At 43.2% G+C, this 23,144-nt stretch overlaps 1 protein-coding gene across 6 annotated transcripts in view; it reads right to left on the reverse strand.

Annotated features, from left to right (window-relative positions):
• Positions 1-23,144, reverse strand: part of REPS2 (RALBP1 associated Eps domain containing 2) — a 286,422-nt gene that overhangs the window by 89,421 nt on the left and 173,857 nt on the right. For all 6 annotated transcript variants that reach the window (XR_010226433.1, XR_010226459.1, XM_063953934.1 and 3 more), the window contains 3 exons: positions 22,049-22,126; positions 17,426-17,492; positions 6,550-6,618 (listed from right to left, as the gene is read on the reverse strand). Coding sequence is in view for 4 of the 6 variants with exons in the window: in XM_063953934.1 (XP_063810004.1) it covers positions 6,550-6,618; positions 17,426-17,492; positions 22,049-22,126 (214 nt within the window). In the remaining 2 variants the exon portion in view is untranslated. The remainder of the gene's footprint in view (positions 1-6,549; positions 6,619-17,425; positions 17,493-22,048; positions 22,127-23,144) is intronic.

Consider the following 23,144-nt stretch of genomic DNA (forward strand, 5'->3'; position numbering starts at 1 on the left):
TATCACACAAACAGAATCAGACGTCTTCAAGTTATTTACTCATTCTCTCCTTTGAGATTATTCTCAATATTGAAAGCTCTCCCTACTATTGTATTACTGTAGTAATAATAGCATCGTATCACTGTGAGAAAATTAATTAGCTACTTAAATCAAGATTAAAATGTAGACTAAACCCGGCACCTGCAGCAGTGTGTTAAAATGTCAGCATTTTTTTTTTTTTACTAGCCAGTTTGCTTGAAAGGTAACCCTCTATAGATGAAGCCTCCCACATATTTTATTTTTCTCTAAATTTGTTTTTTTTATAGAAGTTAACAATACTCAGTAGTTCTGCAATGTAAAAAAAGAGCAGGTGGTTCCATATAACCAAAACAATTGAATAACACGAGGAAGTAGAAACAACCAATTGCATGTATATTATATTAAGTATATGAAAAACAAACAAACAAAAATAGAGGGTAGGAAAGGAAGAGACAAAAGAGATAGAAAGGGAGGTGGAGGAGAAACACAATAGTGTAATGGTTAGCATTACTGCCTCACAGCTCTGAGGTCATGGGTTCAATTCCCACCATGGCCCTAACTGTGTGGAGTTTGTATATTCTCCCCGTACTTACGTGGGTTTCCTCCAGGTACTCCGGTTTTATCCTACAATCCAAAAATATACTGGTAGTTTAACTGGATTTTTCTCCCTGAATGTGTGTACGTATACATGTGGTAGGGAATACAGATTGTAAGCTCCACTGGGGCAGGGACTGATGTGAATGGCCAAATATTCTTTGTAAAGTGCTGCGGAATATGTGTGCGCTATATAAATAACTGGTAGTAAATAAATAGGTACATAGAAGATGGAGGTTAGTGGAGATGCCAGGGAAACAGAGGGGGAGAAGAAATAAAACATTTAGGGAGCGGAACCAGTTCTTTATATGTAGTGGAAGTCTTAAAGTTAAAACCACATCGCCATAAACTTGGAATGTTTATTGGGCGTGGAAAGAAAAACATCTCCCATAGTCATATAAAAATCAAGACGTTGGCACCAATCCCAGACCGACAGGGGGTTGGAGGAATGCCAGCGTACCGGACCCACCGCCCTAGCAGCATTATTGAAGTGTTTGAGCAAAGATCTCTTATAGCTAGACATGGGCATATCAGAGTGGGGCAATAGCCAAAAATCAGGACTTGAGTGAACTGAATTACCTCGAATCTCTGAAGCCAAGGATATAAATTTCATTTGACTTTCCTTTTAAGGCTTCCACATATATACTAGTATTTTTTCTCCTCTCCCTCATATTTAGAGCGGCAAACCAATAAAGATATTTTTACTGATTCACTAATAAATATTTCATAGATTCAATTGTTCTATACTTAGCTCTGAAAATGGATATAAGTGATTGATCTCTTATAGGTCGATTTGCCTTTGATAAATGTAGAATGTAGTTATTTTTATTTCAGATTTATGGTGCAAGTCAAGATTTCAAACGTAGCAACCCAACAGAGTGTCTAGCATATTTGCTAAAGAGACAGATTATTGAAATCCCATTAATACTGTAAAATTACTTTGCAAGATAAAGATGAGATTAAAAGATTAGCAGTTAAATCCTGCTGTAAATTTCAAGACTAAAGAGGTTTATTAAAACTGCCCTAGTATGTACACATTTATCTGGTCTACTACATATCCTCCTTTGACCCATATATTCACAGCATGCCTATTAGGCTTCCAATTTGTGTTAATCTAAAAATATAGATCCCATTTTACAAGACTTTCCACACTTTATTTTACATGTACAGAAATGCAGTGAATAAGGACTGTATATAGTAAGGACATATAGAAAGGATGATATACTCTTTTCCCACCAAGAGGTATATTCAATTGATGTCGAAAGCTGCCGTCTGTCGAAAAGAAGGCAGTTTTCAACTTTTTTTTAGGTCGGAAGGGGTTCCAACCTATTCAATATAGCGGAATAGCTGCCGATCCACGTGCTTGTGTCTAAAAGGGTTTTGGCCCCCTTTTCAACCATCTCAGTCCGACATAAAAAATGTCGGACTGAGATGTGGGACCCAGAGGAGGAGAGGGGGGGGGGGGGGGGGGAGGGGAGCCGTGGGGAGATGGGGGACAGCCGCGGGCATACAGGGGAGATCAGCGATACAGCACAGCGCTGCAACAGGATGTCTCACAGCCGCGCCGCTCACGGTAGTGTCCACCCGGCTCCAGCAAGTGAGGTCACGCTTGCTAGAGCCGGGTGGACACTGCTGTGAGGTCTGGTGGCTGTGACATCTTCCTGCAGCGCTACTGTAGCGCTGCTCTCCTCCGTCTGCCCGCCGGCTGTCCCCGCTGGTCTCCCCGCGGCTCCCCCCCCCCCCCTCCTCTCCTCCTCTGGGTCCCTCACCTCAATTCGACTTTTTAAAAGTCGAATTGAGATGAGATTTGAATAGGGGTTGTCGGATCCATTCTGACAAATGCATTTCGGAATGGATCCGACCCTAATTGAATATTACCCCAAGTCTGTACTGAACATCACTTGTGCAAATCACAACTAGTGTGCAGTAAAATGTTAACAGACATCAAGTGAATAGTTGTCATTTACCTAGACTGCAAAGAAGAAAATTGCGATTCAAAAATAGTGCCACTCTGATTTAGGCCCAGATTTAGATTTATCTTGGAGAGAGATAAAGTGGAGATATACTAACCAATCAGCTTCTAACGGTTACAGGCTACTTAAAAAAAAGACAGGAGCTGCTTGCTTGGCGATTTATCTCTGTCCGCTTTATCTCTCGCGAAGGTTTGATACAACTCCCCCTAAGTTCTCCAAGACAGTCCACGGAAAGCGTGCAGGATGGTCGTGAAGACACCCTGTGGCGATGTATCTTTGCCCATTTTTTCTCGCACCCAATAGAGTTGCGTAGGAAAATGAGCAGTGATTCAAACTGTAATTTGTGTGGCTGGAGCACACCACGGAAAACTGAAGCTTTGAAACTAGGGTTTTGGAGCTAGTTGTTCCCATTTTATTAGGACATTACTGTAAAGTAGAGATCAGCGGGTTCGGTTTTACTCGGATCACAAAACGGCATCTTATTGGCTCACGGATGTCACGTGTTTTGGATAGCCAATAAGAAAAATCCGGATAAAACCGAACTGGCGTTAAATCTGAACCCGCTCATCGCTACTGTAAAGTGTTCTTTGGTAAATGAAGAGGCGAGCGGATGTATGTTTGATGTTTATAAGAAATTAAGATATTCAGAGTTAAAGATAAAATGATAAGAACTTTTTACTTATATAATAATTATATTAATTTTCATTTTATAAATTTACATGAATCTTACGCTATAGTCACTAAATTTGGAAACATGTTACGATGACCCCTAGGGTCATAACACCTTCATCCATAAAAAAAAAAACTTTTTTCACCTCTTCAAATATTTCAGTAATATTGATTTCATTTATTAAAGTGATATGGCTTGTGACAGAAAATTACAGTTGAAACATTAAATAGTTAATTTTGAGGATGTGCTCTGAGCAGGAGTAGCATGTGACCTATAATTTTTCAGCAGGTTACTGCAAAATGGTATTGTAGTTAATGCTGCTGTACTACATGTACCAGTTACTTTCAGTTCCTCCCCATACCAGGAGCATGAGGGCTGCTCCATGCTACACATGAAAACCAGGACTGATTGATGCTGCAGGGCACTGGTGAATGTGTAGCAGCAATCGCGGACACTGTGGCTTCTGAATGGCTCTGCTGCTCACACCCCCTTCTGAATGAAAAGGTTTACCATTTTAGGTGGTAACAGCGTTAACATATTACTAAATGTATATAAGCATAGTCTAAATAATTCAATCACTAGTATATTACAGCTGTCATTCTAATGTTGCAGGAGTTACCTTCCCCCCGTTCTCCAACATCGCCCAGTTCTCGCTGTCTCTTACCCGCTTTCTCTCTCTTACCCACCCATTTTCTCTCTCTGCCTTTTTCCCATCTCTCCTACCCCATTCTTTCCTCCACCATCATCCCTATTCTCATCGTCTTTTACCTCCACCCTATTCACTCTCCCCTACTTCATTCTCTTGCTCTTCCCCTAATACTATCTCCCCTCTCCCTTTCCCCATCACCTGTTCTCTTCCTCCCCCTCATTACCCATGTTACAATATATATGAGGATATCTGGATATTTGCACAGACATGTATATCATTTTCTTGCTATTGATGCCCCCCCCCCCCCCACACACACACACTTTTCCCCCCATCTGTCTCTCTCTCCTACTGTCCCATCCCCTATCTGACTCTCCCTATTCCGCCCTTTACTCCTCTCTCTTTACCCATGCTCACCCATCTATCTCTCACTATCTTGACCTGCTTTCTCTCTCTCCTCCAGCCATGTCCCTCTCTAATTCTTTTTCTCTCTCCCCTGCTGGTCTTTCACCGGTATAAAACTAGATGGCGTTTCTGTCTGATATTTCAATAGTTCCAAAATACTGGGGCGTGTACTGAGGAGGGGGGCGTTCTCTTGATAGATACTGATGACAGCCTTGAGGCGGTGGGTGGGGAGTGGACGCCAGTTAGCTGTGGAAGAGTGGGGTGGTAGTGTACAGTGAGAGCTGTGGGCGGGGGGGGCTATTAGACACATGACTAAACACTCTGTATAATAGAGGTTAGTATATTAGGATGACCAGTGAAGATATACTTTTAGTGAATTCACCTGTACAACCAACACTGTTTGTCCCTTAGTATATGATGTGCACTTATTCTATTTCCAGTTATTGTACCAATGTACAGTATAATTTGTTAGCTTCAAAATCAACTTAAGTTTGGATGTGAACATTATGCATTTAATTTAGCGTCTTTAGGTTCATTCACCAACCTGCATGTAATGCAGGTATCAGACACAGGGCCTAATTCATGTTTGTACACAATGCCGATATTCACGCATGTACTGAGGTCACACTGCGCACACACCAAGGTGCCGTTGCAATCATGCTCACACTGAGATTTTTATTGCACAGTGATTGACAGGAAGGGACCATTTGGGGGAGGCAACTGGGAGTGGCAGCAAAAGGACAGGTATGTCATGGGCATTTTTGGGGCATGTTTCTGCCTTCAGCTGTGATCATGTATATACAAAAGCAGTGTCCATAAGGCTACCATAGCAGTTGATGTTCCTCTTTAGTGCACATAGGGGGTAATTCAGAGTTGATTGCAGAAGGAAATTTGTTAGCTGTTGGGCAAAACCATGTGCACTGCAGGGGGGGCAGATATAACATGTGCAGAGAGAGTTAGATTTGGGTGGGGTGTGTTCAAACTGAAATCTAAATTGCAGTGTAAAAATAAAGCAGCCAGTATTTACCCTGCACAGAAACAAAATAACCCACCCAAATCTAACTCTCTCTGCACATGTTATATCTGCCCCCCCTGCAGTGCACATGGTTTTGCCCAACTGCTAACAAATTTGCCGCTGCGATCAACTCTGAATTACCCCCATAGTCTGTGTATGTGTACGCAGTTGCGAATGAGTTAGCATTGGCTCCGATGAGCGGCTATCTTCTTTTCTGTACAGCAGCTTCAATTGCGGTGATAAGCAATTCCATAGCCTAAAGATTCGCAGCTGCGTAGGCACGTGCATACAAACATAACTAATAACAGTAAATGACAAAATAAGCACAAAAATAATGTGCCATTTCTACCATTGTGCTCTAAAATGGTAGCACTGCATTTAAAATGTTCGCATGCAACATGTCATAAATTCTAGGCATTGAAGTGACCTGCAAACAGAATACCCTGTACCATACTACAACATGCAATATTTTATTTCTATCTATATATTTGATATCTACTTATCTAATATGTATCTAATATCCATCTCATATCAATCAAGCAATCACCTATCATTATATATCTGTCTATGTAGCAGTAGCTGATCATTTGACCTAAGGGCAGATGTCGGGGATGACAATACCACATCAATTATCCATGCAACATAAAGAAACATTCTAAGGGGGGCATTCAGTTATTTTAGAGGTGTGCAGGAATACCTGCAATGTGGAAGTACCGTAATTATCGGTGATGTGCACTTCCACACACTGTGGATAACAGAATAACCACCTGAACGTTCTTTATTTTATCTTGTGCAATTCTATTTCCATCACAGAAGACTCTACAAAACATTCAGATTCCTGGAAAAGAAAATTGCTAACAAGTAGGTATGATCCAATATTGCATATTCCCATTATTTTCCAACGTCACATTAAGAGACAGAAAAATAATATTGATTTGAAGCTCAATAAATTTAAAAAAATAAAAAAAATAAACAAACTGATCTATTCTATCTTTAATTCTATCTTTTTGTTGCCAGAACAGCTACAGTATATGTGTATTAAATTGCTTTACCATATGTCTGTGAAAGTCTGTTTTGACTGTTGACAAAATAAAATTAAATAGTCTGGAAAAGCAACATATTCCATTGGCAGCTCCTATACTGAACGCAGTAGGTTTAATATTACCATTATACCACAGTACTTTCAAAGCATATACAAGCTTGCCATTCATCTACTACTTATATTTACCAGTTTTGAAGGAAGGGAAATGTTTTGGTTCCGTTGATATACTATGAGTTAGTGTTTTCTCTTTTTTAGCTGAAATAAAACAGAAATGGAACAAAATGTTACTTACTGTATACAGTATGTACATAAAACATATAATCCTTTTTTACCACTGTACAATAATTGGACTTCTTATTCTGGGTGTAGTATGGTATGCCGGCGGCCGGGCTCCCAGCGATCAGCATACCGACGCCGGAATCCCGACCGCCGGCATATCGACAGCTGGGCAAGAGCAAATGAGCCCCTTGCAGGCTCGCTGCGCTCGCCACGCTGTGGGCACAGTGGCGCACTACTCGTGCCATGCTATCTATTCTCCCTCCAGGGGGGTCGTGGACCCCCATGAGGGAGAAAAGATGTCGGTATGCCGGCGGTCGGGATTCCGGCGCCAGTATGCTGGTCGTCAGGAGCCTGACCGCCGGCAAACAGAAGACCACCCCTTATTCTAATGGTATACTTGCTACCATAAGCAACATTTGAATCACTAGAAAAGGTGTGATCAACTTATTTTTGATGCAAAGGCAGATTGCAAGTTATTATTCATTTGAAGGAATCACAATAAAATAATTCAATTAGCAGCTTGTCTACAATGTGCTGTTCTGGACCACATAGAGGCGTGCAGGAAAACTAATTATGTATTTCTTTACTGTAATGGAAATTGTGCGTGTAAATGAAGATCGCAGAGTGCTAATTGAAAAGAGGAACCTCTCTGTAGTAACATCACAACTCCCAACATTGCTATAAAATATGATATCCCATGTAAAGGAAGTGGTCAGTTTACATAGGAGGCAAGCCATGCTCCTTCCCTGTAACACATCTGGGCCCTCTGCCCTTTGTAGTAACCCCCCACCCCACCTCCATAGCAATACACCATGCCATCAACTCTTTTGTAACACATCTTCTGTTTAGTAAACACATTTTCCCTTCACCTCTGTAGTAACTCATCTTGTTCTCTGTTCCCTGTGACACAACCCCCTCACCTCTGCAGTAACACATTCCTCCCCTCACCTCTGTAGTAACCAGGGGCGGATTGGGAACAAAAAGTGGCCCTGGAAAAATTTGTACTAGTGGCCCCACATTGGCAGCACCAGAGGTGTAAGGTCTAGCCATGGGCCATGGCAGCAGCACCCTCCCCCAGGACTTTCCAGATAGTGGACATGTCCAGCATCAAGGGGGAAGTTAAAAAGAAATAAAATTAAATATTATGAGCACATTATATGATACACTTTCAGAATTTAGGAAACTATATAATTCTTTAGAAAGATATATTTTCTTGCTTATTACACCAACCGTATTATATGTCAGCCAAGCAGGAAGACAGAGCATACGCTAGATCATCTGCAATCACAGGCTAAGTGGCAAAGTAATTTTCATATATGCAAATTATTTAGCATCTTATTCATTATGTCTATAAAAATGACCACATGTCCTCAAACAAAACAGGCCCCACGGGTGCGTTGGCCCACCGGGAATCTTCCCTGTAAACCCTATGGCCAATCCGCCTCTGGTAGTAACACATCCCCCTTCCCCTCCACCATAGTATCCCACTACAGGAATAAATAGATCATCTGGGAGCCATAGACATAGTGTACCTAGAATTTACAAAGCCTTTCGTCAGAGGCCAAGGAATAAAGTGCAATGGTTGAGATTGTATTCAGATTTGTTGAGTGGATATAACATTGTAAAGTCAAGAAAAATAAATAGTAGTGCTCAGATAGACCAATTATACAGATGTATCCTCGAACATCATTGCTGCAGTTGCACCAAACAGCCCTTCTCGGCACACCAGATCCCATGAACTCTGCAAGTGTCAGGAATATTTTCTCTTTTGCCTCTTTATTGACGAAAAAGCAACATGATATAGCTAGGATGCACCAGGAGACTGTGGTGATTCATTTGATATGTGACACTTGGATGTCTGTGTGCAACAGAGTCTCTGCATCTGTATACAAAGTGCTATGATTCAGCGACCTCAACTTTTATCCATGTCACGTTCCATTGTCCTCCATATACAGATTCAGTCACACACAGATATACAAGTTTCATGTATCTAAATAAACAGCACAGTGTGCTTGCGAGTCAGAGTCACATTGTGCCAGGCAGTTCGCACTGCATGGTGTATTAAGGCTATATGTATGAGGATATCTGTATACACAATAAATTGCTTGAGTCTTGGAATATAGAAAATCTTTTCTATCTTAAAACAATAAAAAGATATAATATTGCACATGCAACAATCATATTAATGCTCTGACCAAAAGTCCCTCTTAATTGGTACTTACTGTATGCCCTCTAATCCTGTAGATATAATTCTAGGTCACATTCAATATGTATAATATTGTATCAGCCCAATAATTATCTGCAGAGCAGAGCTACAGTAGGCGTATGATTAATCTACAACAGAAATGAATGCTCTTATTGTATAGGTCCATGAACACCATCTATGGGACAAACTATTTGATAATTGGTGTGAGTAATCACATAGCCATGTCCCAATGTAAGAGGATGCCAAACATCCTCAGATATATAAAAGGTGAGAGCGGGTGTAATACAATTTACCGGTGTTCAGGATGCCGACGGTCATATAATTGACAGAGGCATCCCGACTGGAGTTAGGGTAGTATACTTACCTTCCCCACCAACCCCCCTAACCCTCCCTCCCCACATCCTAACCCTAATCCTCCCAGATGGCGCCTAAACCTAACACCATACCCTCAGTGCCAGATTAAGGTCCTGGTGGGCCTGGAGCTGAAATTTATAAAGGGCCTATTGGGGGCTGCCGCAGGGGGTGTGACTACTGATATGGGGTGTGGTCTGTGCCGTGAGGTGTGACTAGCACCAAGGAGGGCATAGCTACCCACCTTCTTTTACCCACTGCAATCTCCCTCTCCTCTTTGCTTATATGAAACATATACCTGTCTAAACAAAAACACAAAAAACACAACCTATGGTTTATTAATAAAATAAAATTAATGTTATTGAGGTTAGTAATACTCTGGGAACAAAACAAGGCCCAAATTATGTGATTCTAGCTTTTTTGTCAATTTTTGGAAGAATTACAAAACCAAAACCAGTAACAGCGTTTTCGACACACCTCAATATTTGACCAACATGCTCTGGTGCTCATCCAATGCATCAAACAGCATATGGAAGTGGTGGTGTCACTCAGGGGGTAATTCAGATCTGATCGCAGCAGCACATTTGGGCAAAACCATGTGCACTGCAGGGGGGGGGGGGGGGGGGTCAGATGTAACATGTGCAGAGATATTTCGGTTTGGGTGGATTATATTGTTTCTGTGCAGGGTAAATACTGGCTGCTTTATTTTTACACTGCAATTTAGTTTTCAGTTTGAACACACCCCACCCAAATCTATCTCTCTCTGCACATGTTACATCTGCCCCACCTGCACTGTACATGGTTTTGCCCATTAGCAAACAAATTTGCTGCTGCGATCAGATCTAAGGGGGTCATTCCGAGTTGTTCGCCCGTTATTTTTTTCTCGCAACGGAGCGATTAGTCGCTAATGCGCATGCGCAATGTCCGCAGTACGACTGCGCCAAGTAAATTTGCTATGTAGTTAGGTATTTTACTCACGACATTACGAGGTTTTTTCTTCGTTCTGGTGATCGTAATGTGATTGACAGGAAGTGGGTGTTTCTGGGCGGAAACTGGACGTTTTATGGGAGTGTTTGAAAAAAACGCTACAGTTTCTGGGAAAAACGCGGGAGTGGCTGGAGAAACGGAGGAGTGTCTGGCCGAACGCTGGGTGTGTTTGTGACGTCAAACCTGGAACGAAACTGACTGAACTGATCGCACTGGAAGAGTAAGTGTGGAGCTACTCAGAAACTGCTAAGAAGTGTCTATTCGCAATTTTGCTAATCTTTCGTTCACAATTTTGATAAGCTAAGATTCACTCCCAGTAGGAGGCGGCTTAGCGTGTGCAAAGCTGCTAAAAGCAGCTTGCGAGCGAACAACTCGGAATGAGGGCCTAAATTAGGCCCTCAGTCTTTCAATCAGGCAGAAGTAAAAAAACAGACACAGGGCCTGATTCAGAGTTGCAAGCAAAGCCAAAAAGAACACAACTGGGCAAAACCATGTGGGGCTAATATAACATGTGCAGAGAGATTTAGATTTGAGCGGGTTGTATCCCACAAACACTGGACAGCTTCATTTTTACACTGCAATTTAGATTATAGGAGTAAATGTATTACCCTTGCGTTATAGGGGAGCAGTATCAGCGCACTGATACTGCTTCTCCCCCATCTATTACTGTTGCAGTGCTGGCTCAGATAGCGCCCCTGTCCATATCGGCGCTGCTATCTAATGTAGCCCATACACTTGTGAGATATCAGGTACAATCCTTCGATTTCGACAGCATCTGTGAGAGAAATCGAAGGATTGTATGCCCATTTTAGGTACTTTACAACGCGATGCGCAGGGGGATCCGGTCTTTAGGTTGACAGTAACTAGGTCGACAGGGTCTCTAGGTCGACATGAGTTTTTCACGATTTTTTTCTTTTTTTGAACCTTTTCATACTTAATGCTCCACGTGGACTACGATTTTAACGGTAACCTGTGCCGAGCGAAGCGCTAGCGGAGCAAGGCACCTTGCCCGAAGCATGGCGAGCTTCGCGAGGGGACACGGTGCACTAATTGGGGTTCCCGGTCACTCTACGAAGAAAACGACACCAAAACCCCCCATAAAAAACTCATGTCCACCTTTTGACCTGTCGACCTAGAGACCCTGTCGACCTAGATACTGTCGACCAATAGTAGTTACTATCTACCTTCCATACCACACCCATGCGTGGGCACGCCGGTCGAATATCACGTCTCATGATAGTATGTGCTGCACTTAATATTTATCGAATCGCAGTGCGATCGCATGTGTTTTTAAAAACACATGAGATATATCGCATTGCGATGCGTGATTGGCACACGCCGGGGGTGTGACGTGCCCATCACGTGATTACCATGCGATCTATCGCATGATCGCATGGTAATCACTTTGGCAGTACAGGTGCGATTTCATTGCACCTGAACTGCCGGTACGATGCCCCGCGATGTCACATCGCGGGGCATCGCACAAGTGTATGGGCACCATTACAGATAGCACACCGATATGAGGGGGCAATGTGTGAACAGTCAGCATTGCTGACCGTTCTGACACCTGCAGCTGTCAGTTTCGACAGCTGCAGGTGGCGATGCCCATACACCACAGCAGGGACAGAGCTATCCCTGGCTGTGGCGGGCGCCGGCTCCGGACTGCGTAGGGAATCTCGCGTGAGTATGACATCCCGCACATGCACAGTGGAGCCGGCCGGGCAGGGGGAGACAGTGCATCAGCACTGAGCTGACGCGCTGTAAGCTCAGGAGGGCATCGCCTGAGGGGGGAGCGCTTCGACAGACAGGATGTTAATACATCTTGCTGATGTCCCTTCCTGCTTCACCTCGATAATAAGGCGAAGCAGGAAGTGTTATGGCGTGTACACCCGGTGAGATTTTTTCTTATGATTTTGACTATAAAGTCAAAATCGTAAGAAAAGTTAGTGCAGATCGCAAGGTGAAAGTCACCTTGCGATGCCGATGCGCGGTCCCGCGTGGTCGGCATCACAAGAATAGATAGACTGTGCAGGCAAGTCAATTTTGACTATCTCTATAGAAGAGATAGTTAAAATTGACACTTAGCCAAAATCGCACATAGTCAGTATTGCAAGCACATAGGGGGTCATTCCGAATTGATCGATTTTCGCAGCGCAGCATTCAGGTGAAAAAACGGCATTTCTGCGCACGCGTATGGGCTGCAATGCACACGCGCGACGTACGGGTACAAAGCCCGTTGTGGCTGTGCTCAGGTTCTAGCAAAGTTTTTCTTCGTACTCACGGCCGCAAGAAGATTGACAGGAAGGGGGCGTTACTGGGTGTCAACTGACCATTTTCAGGGAGTGTTTGCAAAAACGAAGGAGTGTCTGAAAAAATGCAGGCGTGGCTGGGCGTTCGCTGGGCGGGTGTATGACGTCAAATCCGGACACAAATAGGCTGAAGTGATCGCAAGCGCTGAGTAGGTTCAGAGCTACTCAGAAACTGCACAAACTGTTTTTGCAGAGCTCGGCTGCACATGCGTTCACACTTCTGCTAAGCTAAAATACACTCCCCAGTGGGCGGCGGCATAGTGTTTGCACAGCTGCTAAAACTAGCCAGCGAGCGATCAACTCAGAATGACCACCAACATCCGTTATTCACATTACACCGCCCAGCGGCATCCGATCATCACATTACAATGCACAGCGGCGTCCATTATTCACATTAAACTTCACTGACACATCCGTTATTCACATTACAGCGCACGGCAGCATCCGTTACTCACATTACACTGCATAGCGGCGGCACATTATTCACATTACAGCGTACAGCAGCGTCACCTTACACCGCCCAGTAGCATCCAGTACTCACATTACTCCGCACAGCAGCATCACATTACTCACATTACAGCACACGGCAGCGTCCGTTACTCACATTACACCGCACAGCGTCGTCACATTATTCACATTATAGTGCACAGTGGTGTCACACTAAAGCGCACAGCGACTTTCGTTAATCACATTACACCGCACAGAGGCTTCCGTTATTCACATTACAGCGCACAGCGACTTCCGTTACTCACATCACCCAGCACAGCGACTTCCGTTACTCACATTACAGCGCACAGCGACTTCCGTTATTCACATTACAGCGCACAGCGACTTCCGTTATTCACATTACAGCGCACAGCGACTTCCGTTATTCACATTACAGCGCACAGCGACTTCCGTTACTCACATCACCCAGCACAGCGACTTCCGTTACTCACATTACACCGCACAGCGACTTCCGTTATTCACATTACACCGCACAGCGACTTCCGTTACTCACATTACAGCGCACAGCGACTTCCGTTATTCACATTACAGCGCACAGCGACTTCCGTTATTCACATTACACCGCACAGCGACTTCCGTTATTCACATTACACCGCACAGCGACTTCCGTTACTCACATTACACCGCACAGCGACTTCCGTTACTCACATTACAGCGCACAGCGACTTCCGTTACTCACATTACAGCGCACAGCGACTTCCGTTACTCACATTACACCGCACAGCGACTTCCGTTACTCACATTACAGCGCACAGTGACTTCCGTTACTCACATTACAGCGCACAGCGACTTGCGTTATTCACATTACAGTGCACAGCCACTTCCGTTACTCACATTACACCGCACAGCGACTTCCGTTACTCACATTACAGCGCAGTTACTTCCGTTACTCACATTACAGCGCACAGCGACTTGCGTTATTCACATTACAGTGCACAGCGACTTCCGTTACTCACATTACAGCGCACAGCGACTTCCGTTACTCACATTACAGCGCACAGCGACTTCCGTTACTCACATTACAGCGCACAGTGACTTCCGTTACTCACATTACAGCGCACAGTGACTTCCATTACTCACATTACACCGCACAGCGACTTCCGTTACTCACATTACAGCGCACAGTGACTTCCGTTACTCACATTACAGCGCACAGCGACTTGCGTTATTCACATTACAGTGCACAGCCACTTCCGTTACTCACATTACAGCGCACAGTGACTTCCGTTACTCACATTACAGCGCACAGTGACTTCCGTTACTCACATTACAGCGCACAGTGACTTGCGTTATTCACATTACAGTGCACAGCGACTTCCGTTACTCACATTACAGCGCACAGCGACTTCCGTTACTCACATTACACCGCACAGCGGCAACTGTCATTCACATTACAACACCCAGCAGCGTCTGTTACTCACATTACACTGGACAGCGGCGTCACATTATTCACATTACAGAGTACAGCGGTGTCACATTATTCATATTACAGCGTACACCGGCGTCACATTACAACGCACAGAGGCATCCATTATTCACATTACACCACCCAGCGGCGTCTGTTACTCACATTACACAGCGGGTGGGGGTGCCGATAGAACTGTTCTATCACAAGAGCACTTTGTTTGCAGGCAGAGGTCAGAGAGATTAGGGAAGACTCATACTCACCTCTCCTTCTGGATCCACCGCGGCCGCACTGTCTCTTCCTCTGAGGTCTGCGCAATAACGTCAACGGAGTTTGGCGCGCAGATCTCCTTCTCTTCCTGACAGCCGGGTGGTGTGGGGACGGGACCTCTTCTACTGTTAGTGACCAGTGGCCGCAGCGCACAAGCAAAGTACATGAATTTAGTGATGCGTGGGAGAGCGAGGCCACAGATGATAGGCGGGACCACACCCCAATCAGCCCACTGGGCCTCTGCTTGGTAGAACGAATGACCAATCCGGCCCTGGTCACTAGAGTTCTGACTTGCCCACTGTGCTTGCAGTAAATGAGGAGGGGGAAAGTACGGGTGTGGTTCATCAAATCGACAGTATCTAGGTCGACAATGTTTAGGTCGACAGTCACTAGGTCGACATGGATGGAAGGTCGACAGGGTTTCTAGGTCGACATGTGCTAGGTCGACAGGTCTAAAGGTCGACATGAGAAAAATGTTTTTTTTTTTGTGTCGTTTTCTTCGTAGAGTAACTGGGATCCCAAATTAGTGCACCGCTTCGCTCGCCATGCTTCGGGCATGGTGCCTTCGCTTCGCTCGGCACACTTTACCGTTCCAATCGTAGTCCACGTGGATCGTTAAGTAGGAAAAAATTCAAAAAAAGAAAAAAAAATGTGAAAAACTCATGTCGACCTGTAGACCTGTCGACCTAGCACATGTCGACCTAGAAACCTTGTCGACCTTCCATCCATGTCGACCTATAGTGGTCGACCTAAACATTGTCGACCTAGATACTGTCGATCTTCAGACCGGATCCCGAAAGTACAGAGCTACAATTCGTTTGCACGACTGCTGAATAGAGCTCCTGTCCTGGCACCAGGGCTATTGCTGGGAAGTCTGCTGATGAAGCTCCTTCAGTTATGTCTCTTTCTCCGTTCCTGCCAGCAGCTGGATTCCACCACCCACAGGCAAGCAAATCGCGGGCATAATGCTGTGAGGGGGTGTGGCCTAATGCCACGAGGGGGCGGAGCTATGATCCCAGGCCTTGAACATGAAAAAAACTTTGTCTATCAGGTCCCCCGCATGTGACACTGACCGGCGCTGCCGTTGGGGGGGTGGGGGGAGAGGAGAGGAGGCTGGTGTTGTTGCTGCCGGAGGGGGCGGACCCTAGGGGGCGCTGCAGTAGCAGGAAAAAAAGCCTGTTTACACTACAGCAGCATAGACATTTGCAGATACCGTGGGCCTATTTTGGAGGGTGGGCCTGGAGCTGCAGCTCCATTAGCCCCATTGTTAATCCGGCCCTGCATACCCTCACCCGGCAGCCTAAACCGAAGAGGTCGGACTTCTGGTGTCAGCATTTCGACTCATGTCGGGATTCCGGCACCAGGATTTTGACTGCCCGCATGCTGAACGTATCCCATGAGAGCTGTGCCCCGACAGGAGAGAACAGATTATCACGGCTGGATGCGTTTCTGGTGATACCATTCCAATGAATTGCTGAAAAAGAGTTCTTCTTATGGGCATGATGGTTTTTCGAGAGGGATAAAGTTAATACTGCACTCCTGGAACTGGCAAGCGTTAGCTGATGGATAGTAGGAGTATATCTACGTTGGCAGGTCAATGCAGAGGGACATTTGGTAGATAAGTGGTCTATATGAGTGCTGCAATTTCTGTTTCCTGCATGTTCTGTGTATTGGGGCTTCTGAAGACATCCATTAGCTGCTAGAGCGATCACGGTCTTCCCCTTTTTTGCTATGCATCTAGGTCTATTTTGCTTTTAATGATATTGTATAGTACAGACAACAGACAAGTATCTGTGCTTGGACCAGTCCTCAATATCTTTAGTGGTCACATTATAAAGGAAAGTATGACTTTTGCAAATGAGAAATAGATATGTAATGGTAGACACATGGGGGATGGGGCGTGGGGCAAAGACCAAAATAACTGATGCTCAAGAGTGTGGAAGTTACAGTTAAATGCATAAAATGCTAAGCATGCCCTTGGATCTCAGAAATAAAATAGATGAATATAATATTGACTGCTACAAAGGAGGAGAGGGATCCAAGAGTCACTATTCCAGGTGACTTTATTAAGGTAGTCATACAATGTAGCAAAGCAATGGGGAAGGTTGGTTGGATGCCAGGCTGCATAGGTAGAAGAATAAGCTGCTGATGCCACTATTTAAGTAATTGGTGAGTTAACCAGCTTTGTGCCTACTTTTCAGACCCATGGGAGAGGATTATATGGGAAGAGACGGTTCTTCCATAGGTCTCCCTGGTAGGCTACTTGCTTCTCCCCAACTTCCTGTCCCCAGTAATAGCTGCCAGAAGATCATTTATCAGAATGGTATACAAGAGGCCGGGCCATATGGAGGACGGTGCTGCCAGTGCCATCCCATAAGGCGCAGTGCCCTGGGGTTGTCACGGCTGCTGCCCCAGACTGCCATGCTCATCCGTCACCGCAATCCCTATTGCCAGATGCCTGCTGTGATGCATGCCACGTTAGTTTCTTTTTGTGTGCTCTACTAATGATATGCAACTTTGATATTTTTTTTATGTGTACCCCTTCTGTGATGCTGCAAATACTTTGTGATAGCTTATAAATACAAGATAATAAAAAATAAAACATAGCTACATAATGTATAATGAGAAAATCAATGTATACAGGAACATGCCAATGACAATGTGGAAACTTTAACAGAGAAATACACATATCCCATTTAACAGAAGCATTACTTTTGCAAGACTATTTAAACAAAATAAATGGAATACCTTTAGATTCATTGCTTGAGTTTTCTTTTAATGCATTCTGACCAGGTTGTACTCCAACACAAGTTTCCTAATTGATAAAAGAAAAATGAATCTCTTGTACCTTATTACAGAATATGCATCCTGGCTTAAACACTATCTCAACCTTTTAATCAATATTATTTAAAAACACCTTGATGCCTGTAACCAATTTTAAAAATGGTTCAATTTCAAGTAGGCTATTTTCATTGGCCCAACCTCTTGGCCACATCACCATGTAGCTACAGGTCAACAAAAATATATGAGAATCAGTGTGAAGTTCCACGGATACAGGGCAAGCATTGTGGCATTCTATAAACTACTCAGAAATGTGACCCTCTGCTTGATTTCAGAAGGGAACCCTAACTGTATAGTGGAAGGAACACCCAGGACTAGGGCGTCCATAATTAATTTAAGAAGAGGCAAATAGAATGGGAATTACTTTAAAATAATAATGTTTTAACAGCCTTAAAGAACCTTTTCTTTATCAAGAACCCAGAGAGCACTTATATGATATCTAGTGAGGGACCAAGTTGGCTGGTCAGAAACATACACTCCTGATGAAGTCACTGGATTGCCTATGCAGCTGATCCAGTGAAACACTGAGTGCACATTTCTGAATGGCCAACTTGGTCCCTCATTACCTCATGGATATCAGATAAATGCTATATTTGTTCTTAATTTTTGCATGTGCATTTACTATATTTGCTAGGATATAAGCATGCTCTTTAAATTATATTACGCTATATGTTTGTGTTCTTGTTTTTATACGAGCTGTTACCTGTGAAAGCAGGCTCTTTAAATTAGATTACACTATGTTTTTATGTGTTTTTTTATGTGAGCTGCTGCCTGTAAAAATAAAAAGGATTTATTCAACTGACTGTGGTTTAAAGGAATTCCTCATATGGTACCGATAAGCTCAATTTATTTGATTCTTTGGTATGGGGCCATTGTACTTTTCTATACCCAAACACACATCACAGGTGTTGCTCTTATTTTATTGCACTAGAAGGCAGTAGTGTTGGGGTCAGTGCGATCGACGCTGGGTAAGCTGGCTGGTCACTAGGTAAGTGACCAGTGCATAGCCAGCGACAGGGTCGCGGGAATATTTGCTGATGTGACTGCTGGAACCAATAATGATGCGGTTTTGTGCCATCCAGACAATTTGGTGCCGCCATTTGACCTGTTATATTTTGCCTGGAATGCACTTACAGCAAGGAGAGCACCGGTAGTCTGGTGTTTACCGTCTGTTGAGGAGTGCAGCACCACCTGGATATATATATATATATATATATATATATATATATATATATATATATATCACCATGCAGTCCGGCACTCCCTACCGTGAGGAGTAAATAGCCCAAGTGCCCTCCGCAAAGCGTTGTAGATAGAAGTAAAGAAAGACGGCGGCACTCCAGGTCTTAAGTTGTCAAAATTAGTGTATTAGCGCATCAAAAGATACAACTTTAAACCAACGTTTCGGGGCGCGTAGCCCCTTTTTCAAGGTGAAAACACACACACACACACATGTTTTGATGCATTTTGGCTAAGGAAGAAACACCCCTCTTCGTTCATCTAATTGTGAGTGCTGGTATTTTTGCTTTTTCTGTAATACTGGGAAAGTGAGTGTGATTATTTTTTCCATTCACCTTGCACCACCCATATTGCCATTTATAAAGTCTGCTTTCAGTGCTGTCTTTACCTGTATATATATATATATATATATATATATATATATATATATATATATACACACAGGTTGAGTATCCCATATCCAAATATTCCGAAATACGGAATATTCCGAAATACAGACTTTTTTGAGTGAGATAGTGAAACCTTTGTTTTTTGATGGCTCAATGTACACAATCTTTGTTTAATACACAAAGTTATTAAATATATTGTATTAAATGACCTTCAGGCTGTGTGTATAAGGTGTATATGAAACATAAATGAATTGTGTGAATGTACACACATTTTGTTTAATGCACAAAGTTATAAAAAATATTGGCTAAAATTACCTTCAGGCTGTGTGTATAAGGTGTATATGAAAGATAAATGCATTCTGTGCTTAGATTTAGGTCCCATCGCCATGATATCTCCTTATGGTATGCAATTATTCCAAAATACGGAAAAATCCGATATCCAAAATACCTCTGGTCCCAAGCATTTTGGATAAGGGATACTCAACCTGTATATATATATATATATATATATATATACACACACACACATATACACACACATACATACATATATATATATATATATATATATATATATATATATATATATATATAGAGAGAGAGAGAGAGAGAGATACATACATACACACACACACACACACACAAACACGTTAGAGTTAGAACAAAATATTTTACTTTTTTTAGTTTAATTAATTAAAATACAGTAAGTAACCTGAAATGGTACAAATGATTTGTGTAGGCTGCTAGAGGTTAAAAATATTTTGAGGTTCCGAAAAAAATAAAAAAATTCAGTACATTTCAGGGTTATTAAAAAGGCCATTTTCAGGGAACAAGTAGTAAGTAAAGAGCTTACAGCTATTCTGCAGCAAAGAAAAAGTGGGCCACCTGGGCCATGAAGCAGTGCCAGTGGACTACTGTAGACTTTAAGAAGCTCTTATGAAATATCTGGTTCAATATATCATCACGCAGGGTTTTTGTATGCAGTCAAGCATGCAAAAGATTGGTTCCTCAGTGTGTGAGATTTATTTACTAAGTAGCGTCAAGGAGTCAAAAATTTAGATTACATTTTGTTATTCAAAATTATTCTATGATTTATTTTCTTTGTCGCCGATTGATTTAATTTGTTTTATGGTTTCATTTTAATACGCTGAGGTTGAGTTGGATATTGAGTTGGATATTTCTGTATTTTGGAATATTTGCATACCAGAATGAGTTATCTTGGGGATGGGGCCCAAGCCTAAATACGAAATGCATGTATGTTTCATATACACCTTATATTTTATACAAAAGTTTTAATAATTTTGTGTCGGACATAAAGTTTGTGTACACTGAACCAGGGCCGTCTTAACAGCAGGTAGGCCCCAAGGCACAGCAATGCACTGGGGCCCCTACCCATCCTCCAATGGTAGGGGTGGGAGGTATAAGCAGCAGCAGCTTTGATGTCCCGCTGGCAGTAGGGGGTGTTCTATGTTCCGCTCAGCATGTAGGACCTGGAGAAGTAATTTCTGCTAATTACTCCTTTACTGCAAAGATGGGGCGGGAGGAAGAACACTAAACTGTAGAAGGGGGCATTGTGCTGAATGAAGGGGGCCCTGGTACATGACTTCCAGGGTGGTGGGGGGTGTTTAAGACGTAGGGGAGGGGTGGATAGTGGAGTGGGCTTAATATTCATCATTTTCTGGTGGGAGTGCAGCTTGCTTGACTGCAGATATCTCAAGTTCCAAGAAATAGATTTTGTAGCTTTGAATGGGATTTAAAAAAAAAAACTAGAGAGTCCCACATTTCAGGAGGTACTGGGGACCTGGGGATCAGAGTTCAGGAGCCAAAGTAATCCACCAACGAAAATATAAAACTGCATATTAGGTGTGTGGAGCTGGAGCAGGGATCAGTTGCTTAAAGGCTGATATCTCTGATTCTGGGCATAGTAGAGATACGCTGCCAGTGTCCACTGAAAGGGGAGAGTCCCAGCTTTTGGAGTATACCCTCAGAAAATCTAAGTCAGACAGAGCCTGAGATATCTGGCTGGGGAAAGCAATTAACAGGTTTGGATGGGGACCACTGCTTTGACTTCAAATATCTCCGGTTCCCCTTGGCCGATTTTCAAAAATCTGTACCCCAGGAAAGAGGGGACCATCAGCTATCAGCCTAGGGCCCTTATACTCCTGGGGCCCTTGGGCAAGTTCCCACTGAGCCCATACGAAAAGACGGCCCTGCACTGAATCATCAGAAAGCAAAGGTATCACTATCTCAGTGACACTAAAAATATTTTGAATTTCTGAATATTGTGCATATCAAATTTTCAGATATGAGAGACTCATATGTGTTTATGTATGTATATGTATGCGCACACACACACACACACACACACACATATACATTTATATACACAATAGATCCCAGATGCACTCTCCTCTAGGTGGTCTTAGTGTCCACGACTGTCCATACAAGCTGTATTAGACAGATGCATACACTTAGAAGTGGCGGTATATGCAAGCACAGCACATGCATATACTTATATGACCAGCATTTTTTTTTTTTTAAAGCTTACTGTCAGGACATGGAGAACGGAGTTAATGATCTGTGACTGCGGAGACACGGCTGATTAATATGTAGCCACTATAATCTACAGTTTCCATTTTGTTCTGAACCAAGGTCACACATACAGTCAAGAATATATCCTAATAAACCAGAAAGAAACCATTGCAGCTGGCAGGAGTTACACTTGGCTAAATTTACTTAACAATCCAGCAACATCTGTTACGAAAAAGATTGTATGGAAAGCCCTTAACATTATAGCAATGAATTCTGTGAAATAATTCTGTGAATAAGTATTCATGTATTAAGCACTGACTGATGTACACTTTAAAAGTAAAAAAACATAGAAACATTCATAAATACTGACTGGCTCGGTGTTACTGGTTTCCACATCAAAGAGAATAAGGGGCTCTGAGTTGGCTGGATCTTCACAGACAGTTTCTAGCTGATTGGTAGAGAACAGAAAACACAGGATAAAGGTTTCGCTTAAGTGTCAACATTTCACTATCATGAACAAGGACAAAACAACTAAACTAAACTAAAGTTATGTACAGATGAGTCCACATATACCTATCCCCAAATAACGCCAAATAGCAGCTTCAGCAAGACACGGACAGTGCCACTAATCCGCCTTATGTGGCTAATTCAGATGTGGACGGTTAGCTATGTAGGGCAGTGGTTCTCAAACTGTCTGCCATGGCACCCTGGGGTGCCTCGGGATACTTGCAGGGGTGCCCTGGGTTGATGATCCAGGACCAAGGTAAATGATTTATGGTCCATGTGATAGGCAAAACCAGTGCTGGTGACTGTCAATCATAAAATATGTGGACAAACAGAAGCAAATCCTGTCCCTCACCACATAACTGAAATAAGGATGACATATAAACACAATTTACTTAATTTAATATTTCTTTCTAAATTTCTCAATAAGAAACTTTTGGCCTAGGGGTGCCGTTAAAAATAATTCTGATCCCCTAGGGCGACATGGTTCAAAAAAGTTTGGGAACTACTTCTTCATGGTACTGCAGCAGGAGGTGTCTATTACAAGTAGATGCCTCCTGCTGCAGTAGTGATCTGACCTGCGTCCTGGGATACAGGCATCCGATCACTGAGACACCATCAAGTGGCTTCCAGCACCCATGGGGTTATGCATGCCGGCTGTCACAGTACCTTGTAAGAGGCCAGGAACTCTCCATCCAACTACGGAGATCCTGGTCCCTTCTCTCCCCCTAAACGGCCTCTGTTTTCACAAACTGAGCCCATCACTGCCCCCAAATGGCATCAAAAGTGAGATATAGAAAGAAATGGGAGCGCTGAATGAGTCTCATTCAGCGCTCCCATTTCTTTCTATATCTCACTTTTGATTTATTGTTGGGGTTGCCCGCCCACAACCGGTGAGCAGCCGTCTGAGTCTATCAAGTGTATGTGTATTTTGGAGTGCCAATTTCGTGTATATATTTCTG

Source organism: Pseudophryne corroboree, chromosome 2 (genome assembly GCF_028390025.1).
Source record: "Pseudophryne corroboree isolate aPseCor3 chromosome 2, aPseCor3.hap2, whole genome shotgun sequence".
In the NCBI taxonomy this organism is placed as follows: Eukaryota; Metazoa; Chordata; class Amphibia; order Anura; family Myobatrachidae; genus Pseudophryne; species Pseudophryne corroboree.